General features: G+C 33.9%; 2 protein-coding genes across 2 annotated transcripts; both read left to right on the forward strand.

The window, feature by feature from the left end:
- Positions 1 to 255: 255 nt before the first annotated feature.
- Positions 256 to 15,960, forward strand: LOC105319602 (protein RCC2). The gene is made up of 11 exons (XM_011417197.4): positions 256 to 516; positions 1,886 to 1,976; positions 5,717 to 5,857; positions 8,719 to 8,850; positions 10,504 to 10,592; positions 11,026 to 11,140; positions 11,985 to 12,151; positions 13,407 to 13,587; positions 14,006 to 14,111; positions 14,519 to 14,591; positions 15,149 to 15,960. The coding sequence occupies exons 1-11, from the start codon at positions 361 to 363 to the stop codon at positions 15,320 to 15,322; spliced, it is 1,425 nt and encodes a 474-aa protein (XP_011415499.3). The 5' UTR covers positions 256 to 360; the 3' UTR covers positions 15,323 to 15,960.
- On the forward strand, positions 3,481 to 4,393 carry LOC136273739 (zinc finger protein 862-like). Its single transcript, XM_066079053.1, has one exon. It carries the CDS (start codon positions 3,601 to 3,603, stop codon positions 4,291 to 4,293), a length of 693 nt encoding a protein of 230 aa, XP_065935125.1. The 5' UTR covers positions 3,481 to 3,600; the 3' UTR covers positions 4,294 to 4,393.
- Positions 15,961 to 16,519: the final 559 nt, after the last annotated feature.

Here is a 16,519-nt window from a genome sequence, read left to right on the forward strand (position 1 = left end):
TCAAGTACTTGATTTTAGTGGAAAATTAAAAAGAAAATATCACGTTCATTACTTTCATCAATATTAGGAATAAGAAACAATAAGAAACTACTATCAATCTTCAAGAGGTGTGGTTTAAATTATATAGGTTAATTTCACACGTTTTAACGTTGGGTGTCAATTTTACGTATAATGAAAGATTTGATCCGCGCGGGATCTATGATGGGCGAGTGAGCCAATGAAAATATCTGTTTTATTAGTGTCTTTGGATTTTAAATCTCGCGAGAATGGAAGAATTTCGCGGGAATTCGCCGGTTGAAATAACATCTGACACAGGGTTGCCTTTGTTATTAAAATCGATAAAAATTCTTATTAACGAAAATGCCACCAAAGAAAAGAAATACAGAGAGCAAAGGAAAGTCTCAAACAAAACGTAGAAAGAAGCAAAATGATGTTATCGAAGATTTTGAAGAGGATTCCGGGGGAGAATTGGATAACACAAATAATGGCACGGAAACAGATGAAACTTACGATGTTGTGAGTTTGCTTTCAGATGGCAATTTCATTTAGTTGCTTTGTGTACCAAGCTTTGCCCACTGTAATAAACTGGTATTATGATGAACCCCTCCATTAATCATTATCACGATTAACATCGAATTTTTATTTGCAATTTATAAACGGTGTAATGGGAAAGGAGGAATGAACATTAATACATTGAACCGGTCTGTCCGTCACTTTTGGAGGTTTTAGCGAGGACGAGCCCCCAAAATGTAATGGGATGGGAGAAATAATGACAAACCAGACCGGGAATCGAACCCGGGCCCCCTGAATCTCAATGGTCTGTCCCAGGTTACTTCTTCCATCACTTTTTGACAAATATTTTAACGAAAATACACATATTTGTCAAAGAATTACAAGTGAAATCAATGTAAAAGGAAAAATCCAAGATGTATTCATTGACAATTCATCTATTTTTATCGCAGAAATGAACATGAACAGAAACAGATTTTTAATGGAGATTTATAATGGGAAATGTTTACATCTTATCTCCATTTGGAATTACCTGCTTGCACAATTTCCCAACCTTACCAGTTGGGTGTTTTCAAGTCTGCTGCAATGAAAATTCCCTGTAGATTTTGTATTGAAACTTGAGGCAATAGAGTGGGACTGTTTCGAAACAAATAATCTGGACTTTTTTCATTCTATTTGAAAAACGTAGTTTATTGCAAAGATATTTATGATTATGGAAGTATTAAGCAAAAAGTGGTGGAAGCAGAAACTTGGGACAGAGTATAGTCAGGTGCTCTACCAACTGAGTTATCTGACACCGTTACTCGAACCGATCTGACCATCACATTCTTCCCCCTTAAATGATCTTTGCCCTAGAAGATCATCCCCTGCTCTTCCTCTTGCAGGAGTTAACCTGTCAATTCCAGGAGGTCACAACACCAATGTAATTGTTTAGTGGTTATTACTTTCATTTACATGTATTTAATACACTAATGAATCAAAGTTGCATCACCAATTTACTGATATAGGTTTTTTTTATAAAACTCTTGACACCAGTGTATTGATCACTTGAAGGGAAGGCTCAAGTAAGCTTTTCTGATCATCTTTTATACTTCGTCTGTTTGTTTATCTTTTTGTCCATCTGTCTTTCTTTAAACTTCTACATATTGATTGCAGTGACCTTCTCATTGTATTAAATAATTATTTATAATCAAATCTATGACTGTGATATTATTAGACCTATGATTTGCTCGTTAGTTGGTGTATCTATCTCTATTCAAAAGTAGGTCACAGTATCATTCTTTTCATATTTTATCATTTTCCATTTTAAGTAAGAAAAATTAACCAAAATAGTTTTTCAACAGATTTTCTAGTCAGTTTTTGAATGTTTTTTTAGACCCTTGAGGGATCAATGCTGACTGGGGAACTGCTGATTAGTGGAGGAACAAACTGGGACTTGGTGGGCAGAAAATCTCTTCCTAAAGGAGGTATCATGAAACAGCTATCATTTTATTAGAAGTGTAACGATACGGCAATATATATTGGTCGTATCGATCGCGAGGGTCCATGATATGTGTATCGTATCTTCACATGTGTATCATGATACACTGTTCATGAGTAATTTTCATTGACTTTCTAGAATAGTTACATGGTGCATAACATGAAGACATTGAGAAATTTCAATTAAAGTTAGAATTAATTTGTAAAATTGGTTCTAATTGATTGAATTTTATATCTACAATTTGTTGACTGATTTTGTAATGGCTTAGAAAATTAATCTCTTGGTTCTCAGGCCAGCATTTTCAAAAACAGATGCCGTCAAGTGGTGATAATTTTTAAGGCGTCGAGATAATGCTCGGGAGCCTTATAGCGATTGTCTGGATTGGCAATCGTCCAAAAATTCATGCTCTGCACCGCCTTTTAAATGCGCATAAGAAATAAGTTCCTCAAAGTATTAAACATATTACAAGATTTTTATTCCATTTATTCAACTAAATTGTGTACAAATAAAACCCAACTTTGCCTCTCTGGTTATTGACAACTCGTTGTATAAGTATAAATTTGCTTAATCAAGAAATGGCGGATGAATACATTAAGGTGTAAACATTCACTAAATATTATTTTAGTTTATCGCTTACATTTTATTTAGAGACCATGCCCGATAGAAATAAAATCTGATATATAAATTTATTTCTTATTGGGCACGGTCTCCAAAATAAATGTAAGCGATAAACGTATCTAGTGATTTTGTTGAAATAAATAAACATGATAATGCAGTTTGTTTGGTCGAGCATTTTGGATAGCACGTGTTTTGGATTTGTTTGTAAATAACCATACTACAGGTAATCTTTTTTCAAACAGGAATTGAAATAAATAAAAGTATGTTTTATTATTATAATTAGGGACACACTGTTAATGTATTCAAATTATGAACCAGTGAACATTGTTTAAAAACTGTTTAAAGCAGGAAGAAAATATTTTTTTGCCACAAGATTGCATGAAAATAGGCCATATGTAATGACTGTTCACTGCGTAGCCCATAGGTTGGAGTTAGGAGCTCTAAGTGCATTAAAGCAAAATACAACACTAAACCAATTTATGAAATCTTAAAAAAGATTCATAAGCATTATCATTATTCTCCAAAAGCTCTGCGTGAACTTAGAGCCATTGCAGAAGCAATGGATGAAAAGATCATGAAACCAACCAGACTACAGGGCACCAGGTGGATGCCACATTTGCATCAGTCAATTAAGTGTATGCTCACAAGCTATCTTGTAATATTGGCCCACTTTGAACATGTCTCTCAGGCTGCTTCTGGAAAGGCTACGGCAGAAGTGAAAGGTAGGGCACATTTTGTATCCCACAAGATGAGGGATTTTAGAGTCTTGCGATACATGTTTTTTATGCAAGACCTTCTAGAGATTATCAGCACACTAGGTCTTAAAATGCAGGCAAACGCTGTAACGTGTTGACTTTTTGGATGCCCTGGAGGCTACAACTCTAGAGCTTGTCCAGTTGAGACAGGGTCCTGGACCACAGCTGCAGTCATTTTTGAATGACTTAACCATCAATGGTCAAGAATGCAGCTACAGAACAACTACTTTGCAATACATGTATTACGATACCAATAAAGATTACACTGATATGCAAAGTGTTGTTGACACTGTCCAGGAAAGAATCAATGGTAGACTGGAGAGCCCCACTGACCCAACAAGAGGTATTCTGCAGGCAAACAGAATCTTTGATTTGAAAGAATGGCCCCAGAACAGACAAGATTTATCAGGTTTTGGAAATGATCAACTCCAAGTTCTGGTGGATCATTTTGAGGACTTTCTTGAAAACATGCACTGCCAGAGGAACCAGATACTCCAAGAGTGGACACTGGCTAAAGCCAACCTTGGCAACAGACTTCTGAACAGACAAGCACAGGACCTTTCAATCTGCAATCTATTCAGGGGCAACAATGTCGGGTTTAAAAACCTCCTCATGCTCATTGAAATAATTCTGGTTATTCCAGTGTCAGGTGCAGTGTGTGAGAGGGGTTTCTCTTGTGTCAAGAGGATTAAGTCAGACTGGAGGTCCAGACTCATTAGCCAGATGATGAATCACCTGATGACAGTGTCAATAGAGGGTCCCTCACTGGATGACTACAACGCAGAAAGGGTAATTCAGCTGTGGTACCACACTGGGCAGAGACAGAGGAGACCACAGTTTGTGGAAGATCATGATAATGACGAAGATGGAGAGGATGCCCTGCTGAATTTCATGCTGGCACACGACCCCCAAGCTGTTCTTCAGAATTAGAAAACAATGAAAATTATGATATCATGAATGACAATCTGATTATCAAGTACATTACTATTTATTTATGACTGTTTGCGTCTCCGAAAATAATTTCAGTAATTATTTCACATTAAGGATAACGTGTAAATGGATTCATTGTCCGAATTTTTCATTACAAAGAGCGACAATTTAGATACTTTTCGCCACTTTCCTCACAGGTTTAGACAATCGTAAATTAAATTTACAATGTGACTTTGAAATAGTGAAAATTAGATTCGCGTAAATTTTATATACCCCTCTAGGCTATGATTCGCGGAAAAAACATGACGCGGAAAAAAACTGATATACGATACTACTTGTTTATATCAATAAAATTGATTTACAGTGTGTTTTTCTTCTTACTGAATTCGGGCAACCAAGTTTAAGATTCAGGCATGTCAAAATTTGAGTTCATGCACTTGCCCAAAGGGCAAGTGAATTTAAAAGTTAATGTCTATCCCTGCCTATTTTATAAGAAAATAAACTAATTTCTGTCTTTAAAGCAGCACAAAACATAATTCATTTACTTTTTTATTCTAATATTATTTGATATACGACTATCAGTACAGAAATTCAAATTATTGATAACATTCTATATAAAAGAAAATGTTAGCTCGACGCCTTTGTGACCGTTCCGGCCTTTGATTTCTTTTTATTTCATAAAAAAAGGATGCAGTATTTTTATTTTTATTTTAACAATGTGCAATTCTTATTCAGATCCAGAAAAAGCGATGTTTTATTGCAAATGAATATTTACCATGCAATGAATGTTCAGATTATAAGCTCAAACTAAATAAAATAAATAAGTCATCATGTTCTTAAAGAAACACCACTACGAGGCTTGAGAAAGCTATGTGTTTAAGCATAATGGGATATTTGGAATAGTACAACCTGCAGGAACTCCCTCCTATGTGCATTGAGGCTAAACGACGTTCTTTTTCATGTACCAAATTTAAAATCATTGCTGTAGCGATCATAACTTGAACACAGGGTCTCGTAACTAGATTTGGTGGCCGTTTGCAATTGTTTCAATCAAATTTGAATCATCGCGATGTTTTCAATATTCTTCGTAAAATAGTGTTTTACTGACTTGTGTATCTAAAATGCAGTCCTAAATCCGGATTTTTTTTCCCGGAATAAGCAAAAGCACTAGCGAAATTTTATTTTATTCATTTAATGATAAAAATGGGCAATGCGCAATGTTAAATCACATGCACGAGGCCTGAGAACCAAGGAATTAATTTTTGGATGGCCTAAGTAGTTGACAATTTTCTTTATAGAATTTGGCAACATAGATATCAGTTTAGTTTTAGTTGACAACTATATTGTGAGACATGATGTATTGCATTAGTATTTCATTATGCATATATTTCAATTTAATTGGTTAAATTTTTTTTTCTCTTAGCCAAAAATGCAGGGGGTCCCAATCTATGGAGGCCACATAGGATGAGCAGCTTGGTTGGAGTCAAAATTAGATCTGCAATTTCTGGATGTACAGCTTGTCACAGCGTTATTATTACAGCAGATGGAAAAGCAATGACATTTGGTAAGAACCCCCAACTATGTACTGAGTTGTTTGGAAGGGGTATAGATTCAAATTTTTATGCCCATGCGCATCTTGTTGCGAAGGGGATATAGCATCGCTGCTGTGTGTATGTATGTACAGCCTACTCCGGATATATTGAAATTCAGGGGACCATGCAAATTATATCAATATATCCGTATTTCAGTATAAGCGAAATTGACTGACGTGAAGCCGCCAATTTTGAAAGTTCAATCCCGATGTAAGCATAGAAAACCAAACCCGAACAAATTATTAGATCATCATTTATCTATTACAATAAACGGATTACATAGAACATTAGTCCTTGAACGTTTGATTAAAAATATATCCGAAAGTTTTGTAAGTTTCGTTTTGTTACTATCTTAAACCTCATCATAATCTCGGATCGCATTCTTTTACGTTTTAGAAAAACGTTAGAGAAAAATCACCACCCCCAAACGCTTCAAATATTGCCGAATGCTGCTTGTATATCATCGTAAGTGAACACGCAATAATCTCAAAATCCTTACTTATTTGGAATTTAGACTTTGTTCTTTCATCAATAGCCATAACTAGTTTGTATTTAGCGTCCGGAGATAAGGTATTTCTTTTCTGTGGGGTTTCCATATTACGTCTAGCCTCAATACATCCGTATTCGTAAAAACAAAAAATTAAACAGTGAATAAATTTTACTTTTTAATAAAAGTATAAAAACACACATGAAGAGAACTTATCAATTCACACATTTGTATATCAACCGGTCAGTCTGGCATAATTACTGTCACCAACCGTGACGACAGCCGCCAGGGAGAACTTCAATATAACCGTTATAAAAACAACTAATTATCACCTTTGGGGACCGATCAGTGGCTTCAATATAAGCGATATTTCAAAATAACCGATTTCATTATATCCGTGAAATCAATGCAAAGAATATGAGAGGCAACAACTGGGGATTTATTTCTATTTCAAAATAAGCGGAATTTCAAAATAAGCGAGTTCAATATAAGTGGAGTAAGCTGTATGTGTAAGTATTATCTGCCCACTGCAGCTAATGGGCAATATTCAAAGAAAACCCTCACATGAATTTGTACACTTCCTTGGCATGTTAAAGGACAAACCCTATCAATTTTCAAGTTAATTGGTTAAATATTTATTAAAATATCACTAAAATTATTTAATACCAACATTGAATACAGAAATTTTATGTACGACTTGACAATAGGCATTTCCAGTACAAAAGTATTAGTTGACATTTCAAATCAACAACTTTATATTTCTTAGGATTAAGACATTTTAGAAACAAACGTTTTGTAGTAATGGAGAGTTATAAGTGTTTCACAAACATCTCTTGTTATTTTTTATTTTGCCTCTCAGAATAAAATATGCCTGATTAAATTTAAAATCACATACTTATTATAGCTAATTTGGCAGAACAGTCTTTTTTGTTCTGCATGAAAGGGAATAAAAAGGAGGGGGGGGGGTGTTGCTTGTCAACCATCTATACATATAGGGTGATTTCACCATGCATCGGATACCTTTGGATTTTTCCCTTTGTTCACGCATCAAATATCGTCCAAATATAAATAAAACTTGTTTTAAAAGTTGCAGGTTTTCCCCTTGCTTAATTATTGAAGAAAAAATTGTGAAATTGTTTAAAATGTAGAAAATAAAGCAAATTAATGAAGCGTTGAACTATTTCACCATGGATCGGACAATATTTACCAAGCATCGGACAGCTATTGCAGTACAGTAGAGATTAAAAATAACAACATTTTCTGGTTTAAATGCAAAAATACAAAGGTTCGGAAAAATTAATTTATTCAATTGCAATTCATATTTCTTTTAATGTAAGTCCTTAAATCTACATATAGGAATTTAGACTAGTGCTTCTGTTTAAAGGAATATTTATCATAAGGGGTTCTTTATCGTGCCAGCTCCTACAGGAACTTTGGACTAAAACGGGTTTGTCCGTAAAACTCGATTTTTAAGTGGTTTGAGGAAAATGTTTGTATCAATTATTTTTTAAATTTATATTTTACTTCACATTTAAAGTATATCACAAGGAATGGGCACATAATATCCATATTATTAGAAAAAATCATGCAGTGAAAACTGTCCGATGCATGGTTAACTTTTGTCCGATCCATGGTGAAATGAACATATGGTGCAATAATGACCTTGACATTAATTGTTCAAATTTCTTGGACTTATTTTAATCAAATTTTGTTTCAAAACTTACTTCTTTCTAATTATTTTAGGCAGAGAGTGCATTTTCACTAATTCACAATCAAACGCACAACATTCAAATTATGCTTTAGTGTAAAATCTTCGTAACTAAATTTTCAATAATGGCATATTTAATGTCATTTTACGATGTCTATATTGCTATTTCTTTGACAATGTGACTGTCAAATTCTTAATAATGATAAAGTTCATTTGTTCTAATTCAGGAATATACGAAACAACACATGAGCGCATGCACATTTATTTGTATATTTATAAACAAAGTTGTCCGATCCAAGGTATGTGTCCGATGCATGGTTAAATCACCCTACCTGGGTCTCTGGAGAGGTTCAAAAATCATTTTAGAAATTTAATTGAACCTAAAAATATTTTTCAAACAAGATATATTCTACTTAAGTGTCAAATTATTTTGTATTTGACTTTAAAGTCTGTGTTGATAAGAGTTATGACCATATATGCCCATGTGAATGATATGTCCCTTGGGCTTTTTGTTATTTTCCTTGTTTTGGTATTTTTATATAAGCAAATAAACTGTAGAATGTAAATTAGTTGATGTGACAATCTTTAAGTCATGAAAGAGCTTTAAAATATTAATTGATTATTTACTTGATATACAGGTAGAAATGATTGTGGACAGCTAGGTCAAGGCGACTTAAACAGAAGAGATCTTCCAACAGAGGTACCACTACTTCAGGGACTTAACATAGTGGATGCATGCTGCGGAAAAAACCATACATTGTTTCTAACAGGTAAGAAATATTATCTAAAACCATGTCTTCAAAAAATTGTAATGATGGTTGGTACATATAGACTTATTAGATTTAAAGCAATTCAGACTACTTTTGGCATGTTAAATTGGACAGCACATGACCAGCTTTATGAAGTCTTTTGTTCGTTTGCTTGTGTTTCAAATGTTCTAAAGAGATTTAGATACCAAACTCAAAGTCTCTGTATGTTCTGGCTTGTAAGCTAACAGAGATGAAATCAGAAGGGTTTGGGGGTGGGGGCTTGTGCTATACTCATGGTTGGCATCAAAACCTGGTTAAAGTTTTTGCAGCAGATCTAGGTTATTACTTGTCTAATCTTCCATAATCTTGCATGAAGGGTCCATCTGGGCATACTTAAGAATTACAAAGACTTGGATGCTGAATCTAGGCCATGAAATTTAGATGCTGGTGGAGGTAAAGGTTATTACTAGTTACTACTAGTTTGGAGCAGGTGCGCTTATGGCCATATGTAGGTTATTACTTGGTCTATTACTTCAAACTTGGATGGAAAATGTATCTTGTGTTTCTGATACGGATTTGTTGCTAGATCTGAGCTACACATTTCAGATGCTTGAGGAGTTATGTTTTTGGAGCAGGTCACATGTTGATTTACTATGTAAATGAATCCCAAGAGTCAGATTCAGATATGGACAGATTGAGTGATGTTGATTATCTTGATGCTTAGGCCGGTTCAAGATTTTCAACAGCTGAAACTGATTTGGAATACTCATCTGGTAACACATTGAAGTAAATTCTGTTCTTACCCAATCAGACTTGTGCAGTCAATAGAACTTTTGATGTGCATATAAAGATAGCTTCAGATACAGAACTGGATCTTGATTATCTGAATGCTGGGTCAGGCTTTAGTTTTAGCAGTAGTTTAAAGCAGGTTTGAGTTTTGGAAAAATCTGTCCTGACCAACTTTCACTGCCAAAAGAATACCCCTACTAAATGGATAACTCCTCCTACAGTTTCCAAGAAAGGAAGTTATTGTTTTGCAGATTAATTGTACATATATCTGAAATGTGCATATTATTTGGATTTTGATTTTTGATCATTAATTAATGAAAAAAATGCAAGCTGTTGAACTTAGTAGTCTTTTTTCCCCATAATATTGCAAATAGGGTACCCCTTTTGTATGGACAACTCCTTATACAGTTTTCAAGATTAGAAGCTTTTGTTTTGCAGATCAATTGTACATATATCAGAGATGTGCATTATAAAACTTGGATTTTGATTTTTGATAATTTATGAAAAAAATACAAACCCCTGAACTTTGTGTTTTTTTGGGCAAAATATTACATATAGAGTACCCCATTTCTCTGTATTGGTATATAGGGTTAATCAATTCAGGTTGACAAATGGATTATGGATACTGTTCACATAAAAGTAAACCCGGTTTGCTGTCACATTGACAGCTTTTCGCTTCATATAATATGATAGGTTCACCTATGAAAATGGTGGTCTCATAAAGGTGATGCCTTATCTGGGTGAGATATGTCTACGTTTTAGGTTGTTAAAAAAGTGCCCTCATATGTACCTTCTCTGCCTTTTGGTTATTTTGAAGTTGGCATATTTTTTTTTTAGTAAAAATTTCTGTTTTGCAGCTTTAGATTATCTTTGCTTTTGTTTCAGACAAAGGTCATGTATATGCATGTGGAGACAACAAAATGGGACAACTTGGATTGGGTCATCAAAGCAGCACTATTCTGGTTCCAACAAAGGTGAGAGGATTAAAATCTATTGAAACTTGATTAATGAAGTATAAGTTTCTCAAAAACTATTTGGTCAGAAAAGCTGTAACTTGTGTGGAAGCATCATCGGGTAGTGTTGATTTAAGTTTATGCAAATTAAGACCCCTTGGGTAGGGTGGGGCCACATTTATGAGAGGGGGGGTTCAATCTTTTCCATGTAAATATATAGAGAAAAAATCTAAATAATTTGTACAGATTGTACTGATAGCATAAAGCAGAGTTGATCTGTAATGGCTGTTGTTTCTCAGGTGAGAATGGTGGCCCCTGGATCTCTTGTATTTTGACTTGTTATTAATAATAAAATAATTTTTTTGTAACACATACATGTTATACATAACATATTCATTCAATGATTAAAATATGTGTATGTATTTCTCATATAGAATAATGTTTGTACTGACAGATATCATATAAAGGACCTCCGGTCAGGAAAGTTGCAGGTGGGGGAGAGTTTTCAATGATGGCTGACATCAGAGGAAACCTATACTCCTTTGGTTGTCCTGAATATGGTCAGCTAGGTAGGTGTTGTTTGAATATCTTTCAAAGCTATTACACAAGTTATCAAAATACTAATGCAGTCTTTGATTTTCTTTCCATTGTATATTTTATATACATGTAAGTTAATTATGTTGTGTTAAAGGTACACAAACCAGGCTTAAAGTAGCCAAATGACTACCTACCCACATTGAATTTATAAATAAAATATATTTGTATGCTTGACACATAAAAACACTAAAAAAGAAGATAATAAGTCAATGATTTTGGAAATATTTTATTTGAGATATAATTTATATGTGTTATATACTTGAAAATTCAACATTTCCCTATCTATCCATTCATATCAAGCTTTGATGTTATGGTCATATCATACACATCAATTTATTCTCTCCTGTCAATTTTATTTTAATCTTATTAATTGGCATCTTTGTTTGCCAATAGCTAGCAAAGATGATTATTTAGAAGACAAAATGAATCTCGACAGCTTTGTGTTGTTTTGATTTGATGCAAAAAAAAAAAAAACGAGGATCTGTTATTAAATTTCTCATTGGCTTTACAAAGTTACTTTTTGCCTTCCAGTGACCAAATGTTTGCCTCACACAATTTTGCCAATTAAACTTGATTGAAGTCTGAACCTGATATAAAAATATTTTAACATGCAAAACCTGAATTTAGGTCACAAAGGCTAGCTGACCTCATAGCTCACAACTTAGAGCCTATGGTGTTAAATGTCTCTGAAGACTATCAACACTTCAATTCGAATTTGTTTTTGTGATTTAGATAAATGAGGCTCTGTACATGGATGCCAGAATGTATACCCTGTAGCATAACTTATACTCATACATCTGATGGGGGTTTTTTTAGGTCACAATACGGATGGGAAGTATTTTGTCACTAGCAACAAGATGTCCTTCAGATGCGAGACTCGTCCTCGTAAGGTCAATGTATTCATTGAGAAGGCACGAGACGGCCATATTGTCCCTGTCACTGATGTAGAGGTTAGGGAGCTGGCCTGTGGAGCCAATCACACGGTGGGTCCACTTATATGTACATTTATTCTTCTCCACTAAGGTCAGTTAACTGGCCTGTGTAGCCAATCACACGGTGGGTCCGCTATGTACATTTATTTATTCTTCTCCACTAAGATCAGTTTTATGAAACTGCCTATCTGTATGTGAATTTGAAAGGAATATGGTATTTATAGAAGGTCTTCCAGTGGATATTGAATTTGATTTTGACAAAAAGAAATACAATACAAATGTATGACAAGTTATTTTTACAGCTGTAAATTTTTACGAATTCATAGGCAAACTCACTATTTTAAATCTTATATGTTAATTTATAACAATTTTGAATATGCATAAAAATCTTAATCAATATAATATTTCAAAGTGAAAAGAGGGGTTGTTCAGACAATTAATCACTTAGCATTTACAAATAAAATAAAAGATTAAAATACAATTTCATTGCTAATGCAAGGTAAATACTTAGGTTTCAAGCAGTTGACATACAGATTATTTCTTTACACCTTACAAATAAATATGTTTTATTCTATACTAAAATTCAAACCATAATCAGTTAATCTAATATTTGCATGAATGCACCAGGAACACTAACGAGAGTATACAAATTATAAGCAAAATACACTTCTTTTTTACTTTTACCACTTTCATAAATTCCTGCAGTCATTTTGTGTGAGAAAAAATTGGGTGAGGTAGCTCAAGTTAAAGACAAGCAGTTTTCACCTGAGATTGAATTTACGATACCAATATGATGTAAATTAGGCAAGAAAATGAACCCACGGGTGCGCGGTTTTACCTGAGTTACCTTTGCTAAACGCGAATCATTTTTACAGAAAGAGAACACATGGTAAAAACACAAACAACATTAGTGTGTAAGCCTACGTTTTCATATATATATAATGATAAAAAAAAAAAAAATTAAATTAAATTCTTGTTGTATTCACATGACTGGCATATGAAGTGTATCTTTAGCTGATAAATTAAAGATGATATTACAGCCGATTTTAGTTTAGCACTATAGACCGGTATGGAAATGTCAGAAGATCACCTTGGTGGGACTTGTTTGTAAACAGGCATACCATGATATTGAGTCAAAATGGGAAGTAACTAGAATTTTTAAAATATCAATAAAATTAAAGTACATTTGTAGAACTGTTGATGTATCCTCATATTCAAATTGACAAGACTTTAATAAAGGCGTCAGTGTGCAATTTCAGTTGATTTAATTGACGTGTATGTCTTTTTCATTTTGATTCTTTTGTAGGCAATCATAGATTCAAAGAAAAGAGTGTTCACCTGGGGATTTGGTGGATATGGACGACTTGGCCACGCTGAACCGAAGGATGAAATGGTTCCTCGCCATCTCAAGTTTTTTGATGGGCCTAACAGAGGGGCAACACAAATACATGCAGGCTCTACCTTCACTTTGGCCACAAATGAATATGGTAAATATCTTGAATGTAGAATTGTTCATCTCTAGATTTATTATCAAATGCAAAAATAATATTTTTATGACCATTGGCATTGATCTGATAGGTAAAACAAGACAGCCTTACATTTATACTGTTAAATTCATCAAATGTAGATACTTTAGATGTTTTTGAAAGAAAACAAGATAGTTTTCATCGTTAAAATCATATTATGAAGGTAACTATTGCCTGATGTCTACTTGTATTTTTTAAAGGTACCACGGTATAATGATCTCTAGATGATAGGGAATCCGTTCGTGATTTTCAAGTCTGGTGAACCTATTCATTTAAAGAGCAAAATGTTCAAAGATTGAAATTTTTAGATATATAACACTGTTTCTTTGACATTTTACACCAAGACATCCTAGTAGTTAATCCAATTGTTTGTTTACAGGGGCATTGTACATGTGGGGCATAAACAAAGCAGTAGGAGAAGCCGCAATGTATCCCAAACTTGTCCAAGACCTGAGTGGGTGGAGAATCAGAAGTGTTGGGTGCTGGTAGGGGTCTAAATTTACTCATTTCAGAGGATTAGGCTATAAGACCTTTTATTAAGTCATCTGAGTGACTCAGGTGACCTATTGCAATTGGTCTTTGTCCATCATTGTCCTTCATCCATCATGCGTTGTCTGCAAACAATCGTAAACAAATCATTTATATATTTTACAAAAGTTTTAAATGTAAAAAGAGATTCAGAATGTTCCTTATAGCTACAGATCTATGTGTTGAAACATGATACAGACACTTAACATTTGTTGGAATGTTTTAGTGTGCATATGATAACACTGACATGTGTACTGAAATGGAGATTGTTTGGATTTAAAAGAGATTTTTAAAAAAGAATCCTAGCTATTGAAATATTGTGATTTCAGTGTTTGCGTCTTTCCATATTCTTACTTTTTTTCAGCAACAAAAGTATTGTGGTGGCAGCAGATGAAAGTCTGATATCTTGGGGGCCAAGTCCAACATATGGAGAGCTGGTAAGACATTTTTAGATCACGTTGGACACTCAGGTGACCTATTGCCATTGGTCTTTGTCTGTTATCATATGTCGTTTATCCTGCGTTAATAATTTTACATTTTTAACTTCTTGAAAAGTACAAGGCCAATGGTTACCATTTTTGGTTTGAGGCATCTCTGGTAAGGGGAATCTAAATTGTGAAATTTGTGGCTCTACCACCCCCAGGGCATCATGGGTGGGGCCAAATATGCCAATTTTAAAAAAATCTTCTCTACTTCCACACGTGAGGGGAAAATCAAGGCCCCTGGTCAAGGGTTCAGGCTGTAGGCTGGGGCCAATATGGCCATATAGTAAAATGTATTAAATCTTAGAAAATCTTCTTCTCTACACCAATATATATTTGTTAAAACTAAATGCATGATTATAATGTCCATGAAGTCTTCTGTATAAATTATGAAATTCATGACCAGTTCAAAAATTATGGCCATGAAATATTGGAACAACACCCCCCCCCACCACCACCACCAAGAAGTTGTCTTCTTTGAAATCTTTTTAATAGAATAAGGACTTTTGTAGTGTTATGGAGAAGACAAAGCCAAATCATCCACAACTCCCCAGGAAGTTAAGACCCTGTACGGGGGATACATTCAATCGGTCGGCTGTGGATACGGACACACATTACTTATCTTCCGAGCAGACTCTGAGGAGGACAAGGTGAAGATCGAAAAAATCAATGTGTTTACCCCATAAAGGGGCTCTTGTGAACAGTAGGGACACCATTGAATCATGTATATATTATAGATGTAGTTACTGAACAAAAAACCCATTGAATCATACTGATATTGATTGCACATTTGTTCTACCTCTTCTTGGTATTGACATTAACAAAATCCTGCAATAATCATTGTTTACTTTATAGATATGTCAATCACTGTTGTTATCATCTTGAGTAGTCTTTTTGTTGTGTTGTTTGTTTGTTTTTTTTGCATGATTGTTTTTTATAAAATGAATTTTTCCTCTATTTCTCTCTCTCCAGTATTTTGTATAAACTGTGGTGCAATAGTGGTATGCCTAGAGGTTAATATTAGTTAAAGAAGATAGTGATTCAACTGTAAGCAATTAAGCAAAACATGTTATCTACAGTATATTGATGTATTGTACTTTGACAGTGTTAATAAAATGTTCATTAGGCCATAATTTTTTTTTTTATTAGTTGTTTTTCAAGACTTTTTTGAGAAAGAAATGTGGCTGGTAGGTTGAGAAAAAAAATGTAAAGACCATTTTTACAAACTTTAAATGTTACAGTAATACAACCATTGAATTGCATCCAACATCCAAAAAGATTTATAACAGATTCAATGTGAATTTGCTATTTAAAATCTTATTCAACAAATCTTGTGTAATATGTATGCTGATTTTTCTTGTGAATTTGATGGTTTTGATGAATTCATTTACTTGACACCACAAGCAAAATCTGGGTTGGTCGGTCTTGAAGCCCAACTAATTAAAAACAAATGTTCAATATGATAGCTTTACAACTATTAATTGAAGATTTCTCTGGTACATGTATATTGTGCATTTAAAGATGTTTGAAACACATAATATTTGTGCATTTTATAGAAAATGATAAAGTAATGGTAACCAAGCTATTGATTAACTTAATAAAATGTGTGCTAATTATACAGGTTACAATTGGTTGTTGTTCTAAATCTAAACTATATCTTATTTGAGATTCTTAAGAAATTATGTAGCTGTAATTGTATTTTTTAAACACCTTGCCTTTTGAACTTGTGTCACTTCTGTTTGATTAAAATTTATATCCATTTGGAATCAAAACCAGTTTATATGTGTATTACACCGCCATTTTTCCCCATTCCTTCTCAATAGTTATACAGTATGCTTGTTAATGAAGAATGAAAACAACTGGCAGATACAGTATATCAATTA

This window comes from Magallana gigas, chromosome 3 (assembly GCF_963853765.1).
Source record: "Magallana gigas chromosome 3, xbMagGiga1.1, whole genome shotgun sequence".
Lineage (NCBI taxonomy): Eukaryota > Metazoa > Mollusca > Bivalvia > Ostreida > Ostreidae > Magallana > Magallana gigas.

Excerpts from the sequence above, each read along its gene's own strand:
- LOC136273739 (XM_066079053.1), top strand. The coding sequence starts at position 3,601 with ATGTATTACGATACCAATAAAGATTACACTGATATGCAAAGTGTTGTT.
- LOC105319602 (XM_011417197.4), top strand. The coding sequence starts at position 361 with ATGCCACCAAAGAAAAGAAATACAGAGAGCAAAGGAAAGTCTCAAACA. Across the intron at positions 5,858-8,718 it reads TGGAAAAGCAATGACATTTG|GTAGAAATGATTGTGGACAG; the intron begins GTAAGAACCCCC and ends CTTGATATACAG. Across the intron at positions 11,141-11,984 it reads TCCTGAATATGGTCAGCTAG|GTCACAATACGGATGGGAAG; the intron begins GTAGGTGTTGTT and ends GGGTTTTTTTAG.